Source organism: Rhinopithecus bieti, unplaced genomic scaffold (genome assembly GCF_001698545.2).
Source record: "Rhinopithecus bieti isolate Rb0 unplaced genomic scaffold, ASM169854v2 scaffold_75557, whole genome shotgun sequence".
Taxonomy (NCBI): Eukaryota; Metazoa; Chordata; class Mammalia; order Primates; family Cercopithecidae; genus Rhinopithecus; species Rhinopithecus bieti.
Window position 1 is genome coordinate 61443 of NW_016827811.1, and position 6391 is coordinate 67833.

The following is a 6391-nucleotide window of genomic DNA, read 5'->3' on the forward strand; positions in this document are numbered from 1 at the left end:
AAAAAAAAAAAAAAGGAGTTCTGTGACAGCAGGGACCTTGTTTGACCAGTTGACACCTGTGACCTTGGCACCTAGACTAGTGAAGGCCATATAAGGGCCTATGGGAAATATTCTGCAAGTAAAAACTAATCCCGTAAAATGATTAAAAGTTGCTCCAACAACAAAGCACTTGCCCTTTTAGAGGAAACTTTCTATTAAAAAGATGATTTTCAAATGTAAACAAAAACAGAATAGTATAACAAGTCCTCATATCAGCAGTTACCAAGTTACTGCCACAGTTGCTTTATCTAATTGTTTATTTTCCTGGAGTATATTGTTTATTTTCCTGAAGTATATATATTAAAGCAAAATTCCAGATCCCTTGTCATTATATAATTATTATTCCATTATCGCACTTTGTAAAATTAACAATTATTTCTTAGTATCATCTTATACCCAATCCATTTTCACATTTGCCCAGTTGTGTAAAAAAAATCTCATTTTAGACTTAATTTGTTCAAATCTGGATACATGCAAGGTCCATCCATTGCATTTGATATGTCTCTTAAGTCTAAATACGGACAAATACTTGTCCCCTTACTTATTGAAGAGCCTCGATAAATTGTCCTAAGTCCCACATTCTAGATTTGTCTCTTTGCCATTTCATGATGTCATTTTACTTGTGTCTCTATCCCTCTCTCCCATTTCTTGTAAACTAGAAGTTGGTTCAGAAGTTTAATTAGATTCAGGTTATATTTTATGGGAAGATTCTTCGTAGGTGCTATTGTGTAGGAATCTCACTCTTGATATTTAAACTCATGATTTAAAAATGTAAAAAGAGGTAGTTCCCAATGTGTAGTATTTGAAGTGTACAAATTCTCCCTAGCTCTTTGAAAGTTATTGAAAATGTTTTAAGACTAAAAAGAAAAATAATGAACAAAACTAAAGTCAGTTGTTATTGTTGTCTACTGTGTCCTGAACCCCACCTTTGCCTTTTATTCTACTCAAATATTAGACTTAGTTTAGATAATCTAAACTAGACATGTGAATTCCTAGATGATTTCTTTTATCTATTGCTGACCACAAGAGGGCATCCAGTGAACATGTTCTAAGCATTCTTCCATTGTTGTCTTATGTATAATAGACATAAAACTGAGGAATCGCCTCCCACTCATAGGTGGGAATTGAACAATGAGAACACTTGGACACAGGGTGGGGAACATCACACACCGGGGCCTGTCGTGGGGTTGGGGGGAGGGGGGAGGGATAGCATTAGGAGATATACCTAATGTAAATGACAAGTTAACAGGTGCAGCACACCAACATGGCACATGTATACATATGTAACAAAACTGCACATTGTGCACATGTACCCTAGAACTTAAAGTATAATACAAAAAGAAAAAAAGGGCTCAAATCAGCCTGCCCTTGTTTGATTGTCCAAATCACCTATATTATGATTTTTATTAAAAACTTAATGAACTTTAAATATACAGTCTGTATACCCAAATAAAAGGTTAGAACCAAGCATGATAATCAAAGTGTCACTCCAGAGATAACTTGCCAGATTTAAAGGGGAAAACCTACCTTTACAATGGAGAAATCTGGCCATCACCACTACTTTAACCAAATGACCAAACATAGTGTTACCCAGTAGCAGGATATTTTGAAATTAGATGCCTCCTGAAGTATGCAGGATTGCCTACAAAATGTCTTGACTGAAAAAGAAAAGCTGAACCTGAAGCTGACCAAGCCCTTAGACCTTATTCCCAGTGTATAAGAAATACAGGGCGAGAGAGAACCAAATAAAACAGTACCACAATTAGACAAGTCCAGAATGTGCTACAGTTGACAGACTGTCTGGTCGGATCTCATCCTAAAAAGTCAGTGTCATGTAAAAACAAGAAGTTGGAAGGACCAGTCTAAATTAAAAGAGACATAGCCAAATGCAGTGCCGGAAAACTGTTAGATGACTCATGTAGGTATTCCAGTGAAGGCTAGGATGCTGATAATGAAAAGACATTTGAAGAGTTTGAGTAAAATTGTTTCATCAAATGTGAGCAGAAGGCAGCAGTATAGATAGAATATATATTTCCTGAAATGTGATTTTGAGTTAAATATATGAAACAAATTTATAGAATTTGATTATTTCATCAGTATACCTGAAGGTTGGTATTTTTAAGTTGGCCAAAACTTTGCTTTTAATCTCATTGGGCAAAATGAGGAATTGCTTTATGATAACTGTCATCTTAAACCAGAGATTTTGTTTCAGATGAACTTTTATTATCTCAATAGTAGTGTGTTTTCCTATCTTTTAGATAAAAATGGGTCTGTAACTAATTGGGGAGTATTTTCTAAAGTGTGGATGAGGAAACTCATGTTTTAAATGGGCACTAGCCTCATCCACTAATGTTGGTAGGAATGTTCAACAGTGACAAAGCATTTTGAGATTTTTGCCTTTCATCGTTATAGACTATACTGTAAAAATCATAGCGGAAATGATGAGAGAGATGAAGAAGATGAGGAACGAGAGAGTAAAAGCCGAGGAAAAGTAGAAATTGATCAGCAACAACTAACTCAGCAGCAACTTAATGGAAACTAGGTATGAAAGTTAATTATATGGGATCTGTTGTGAGGATACAATACACGCTGATATATACATGTTGAAGTAATGGTATGCAGTAAGATTTTTTTAAATCCTATTATGTTTAGTTAAGAGCATGTTACTAAAATGCTGAGGATTTTGTAGGCTTGCATAGTAGTTTTTTTTTTTTTTAACTAGCTGATTTTGTAACCGTAAAAACAAGCTATCTGCTTTATCAATAAGTGTAGTTGTAATGTCAAATCAATAAGATAATCACACTCCTCAATAACATTATATTGATTGTGTTCCCCTCCAGCATCATATTTTACATTTTTTTATCATCTTTTAAACAGGTTCATGGGACAGAGTTAGAAAACTGGGAATGAATAAGACATCCATAACTACTATTCTTTTTTCACTGTTTTCTAAAATCAAAAAGGGTTTGTAACTTTTTACTGCCCAACTCTTAGATCCTTCATTGAACTGCCTAAAAATGTCTTGTTTGTTTTATGAGCCTTCACTAGAAGGCTGAGTTTGACATGTTGATATTACTTAGCTATAGTTTGCAGTTTCTGGGAAGCAGCTGAAACACTATTAACCCTGTGTATAGTGTCAACAGTTAAAGCAGATGAAACAAAGTAAGCTATATTTCTGGACTGAACAAAGTTCTGCTGTTTAGAGTGTTTAAGTTTGTTTAGTGGATCCATACTCAAAGGAAAGCATAAGCAAATTTTCCTTTACAATGCAAACATGCCACTGGTGGCAGCACGTGGTAATTTGTGAATTTTTTTTTTCACACTCAAGTAATGGAGGCTAGAAATGAAGAGAACCTTCTTTTTCTCTTGGCTTTAACAGCACATGCTAAAAATCTCTTCCAAGAAGTACGCTAAAGCTTTTCATTTGGTTCCTGTTAAAGTTGTTCTCACTGACCAGCATGGACTCAGGCAACTGCTAATTATAAGCTATGAGCTCCAGTGCTTTTGCCAAAATTCTCTTGACAGCACACCTCCTCTCTTTCTATGTTATACAGAGGACTTCTGGCAAAATGATTGAGTCCTTCAAGTTTAAACTAACATTTGGCAACAGCAAATTAAATGTTTTTAAGATGTAAAGAAAGGGTTACCGCTTGCTAAGGACTTCAGACATCATGTCCGAGACGTGTTCCTCTCAAGTGCCCTGTTGTGTGGAACACTTCCCATACTGGCGCAAAGTACGTAAGGAGGTCTCGTGCTGTAGGAGTAAAAAAGTCTTTGCATAAAACAGTATTTATTTTTACTTTTGTGACCACTATTTTAGAAACTTTATTTAATATTTTAATGTTTTCAGTCATTGCTTTGGTTATCTATAAAATAGGCTTTTGTGCCCTACTTTTCTTCTTGTAGGGTTTGGTGGTGTTTTATCGATTGTCAGAATTGGTTTTGAAAGCCTAAGAACCCAGCTTTTTAGAAAGGATTTTCACACTGGCATTTCTAGGTAGTGATATTTTCTTCCACTTACCTGCTGAAGCACATTTATGCATTTCTTTATGGCAAAACCAAATAACTTTAGTTGTGGTCTGCCTGATATTACCATAGCACCTCAATACCAAGGGAAGGGATTTTGACTAGTTGAATTATTAAGCCACCGCAATAAAGCAGATTTTTAAATAAGGAATAATCATGTTAACTTGACTGTACATTGAGATATTCTACATCTGATAGAGCAGCATTTTTAAAATGTAACAGGTGGAAAATTACACTGTGCTTAATGACTGCTTTTTTTAAAAACTGTGAGTCCCTTAAGGTCATGTTTGTCAAGTGTGTATTCACACATTTACTTAAATCAAGGGACTCAATGCTTGCTTTTATTTTAACCATCTTTTACTATTTTTAGAAGGAAACTAGCTTTAGTAGTGGGTTGCCCTGTATGTTTTCTCTTTTTGCTCTTAATATGCCATTAGGTTTTTGTGTGTATGTGATTTTCAAAATTCATGACTTGAAGTGCAAGGACAGATCTAGCTGTTTGTTTACCAAGCTATGTGACTTCTCCCAAAGGATCTGTACTTTCTTTCCTTACAACAGCTTGAAAATCATTATTTTAAAATCCTTAAATCACTGTGTCTAGATCATTTTTTACATTGTGTGCCATAGACTTACCCATGGGACAACAGAGCTCCTTCATTTTTGAACAACTACTGTAATCATTTTTTTTTTTTTTTAGGAAAAATGGAAGGTGCCAGGGGTAATCATGGCCAGTCAATAATTATATAAAGGAGTTCAAATACTATAGCTGTCAGTTGATGAATTTGTTATGTAGTAAAATGTATGACTTTGTATGGGTTTCTTCAGCCCTTTTTCTGCCACTAGCAACCAGAATAGCACTTTACCTTTTGGTTGGCTAGATAAGTGGCTGACTACCTGTTTTTCTCACTGTGGTGTGATTGGCTAAACAATCTTGCATTAAAAATTCAAATGTAAATTGAATTCACATGAAAAATCATGTTTGGTTGTAAACCTCCAATGTTTTGATTCTCTAATCATGTTTTCGTCACATGCTGAGTAAAAGTGCCTTACAATGTAAAAATTGTACAGTACTTATGTTCCCAAGTAGCATCATCATCTTCTGGGTAGTAATTACATTGTGGTATTAATATTTAGAAAAATGGACCTCAGCAGTGTATTTACTGTACATCTCTTAAGTCTTTAACTGTAGTTTTAATAAGCATGACATTATTTGATAAGTATATAACATTTACATCATTTCAAAAAATACTGCCGTTACTGTCTTTTATGCATATTTTAGCCTGAAATTTTGAAGCGTCTTTTTTCTTTCTTTTTTCTTTTTTTGTTTTGTTTTTTGTTATTGATATTAAACAGTGTAATCTTTGCAAGCGTATATTGAAGATTATTCTGGAGCATTTATTGCCTTACCAGAAATGTTAGTAGGAAATGTTCTTTAGAGTAGAAAGATAGACTTGAGTTTCTATACTTTTAATAAGAGCTCTTTGTTCCTGGGGGTAGGGGGGTAGGGGTGAATTTTACTTTCATCTCAAGTTATTAAAAACCCACAACTGAGGTAAATTTTATTTCAAGGATCAGCAGTTTTAGAATTTCAGATAGTACTTGCTCAGAAGTACATGCTACTCAAGATATTAAGAGATAACAAGATCTGTAGATCTGCTATTGAATCAAAATCTGTGTACTTGAACAAATGTGTGAATCTCAAATATCTCAAAGCAAAAGAAAAAATGTTCTAGAGTGTTGTTGCTTTTTAAAAAAAGCACTGAAGTTAGACCAAGGTATACAGTTTTGTTCTAACAGACATTTAGGTTAATTGTAAAGATAAGGAATGCATTATGGGTCAAAAATCAAACATTCCTCTCATGTTATGTATATTTTGTTCCTGTTATATTGGCTTTATTTTCAAAATTGTAGTTTGTAGTATTAGTTTCCTTTTATTGGTATTCTTGCATATACTATTCATTCAATAAATGACTTATGACTTTCATATTTGTTTGTCTTTTTTGTGAAAGTGTATACTGAAGCTTATTTGATAACAGCAATAGTATTGTGTTCCTTTTAATCTTGCTTTATTTCAGAGTAAAATGCCTAGCTTAATAACTTTTCATTAAACAAATGTGGGAGAAAAAAATGTGAATTTGAATTCAGTTCAAAGTTTCACAATATAAAGGTTTTATCATGGAGAGAAACTGCAATCTTGTAAGTACAGTCGAACTGCATTACATCTTGGTTTTTTTATTACATGGTTCAGATACCCATAGTTTAAATCAGATCCTCTGGAACCAACCAGAAGGTTGTTTTGAAAATAAACCAAAACTCCTAGTACAAT

General features: G+C 34.0%; 1 protein-coding gene across 1 annotated transcript in view; it reads left to right on the forward strand.

The window, feature by feature from the left end:
• PHF6 (PHD finger protein 6) overlaps positions 1 to 6049 on the forward strand; it is a 23948-nt gene extending 17899 nt beyond the window's left edge. Inside the window, exons 4-5 of the mRNA XM_017864141.1 lie at positions 2452 to 2581; positions 2917 to 6049. Coding sequence (XP_017719630.1) covers positions 2452 to 2581 — 130 coding nt within the window. The 3' untranslated portion in view covers positions 2917 to 6049. The remainder of the gene's footprint in view (positions 1 to 2451; positions 2582 to 2916) is intronic.
• Positions 6050 to 6391: the final 342 nt, after the last annotated feature.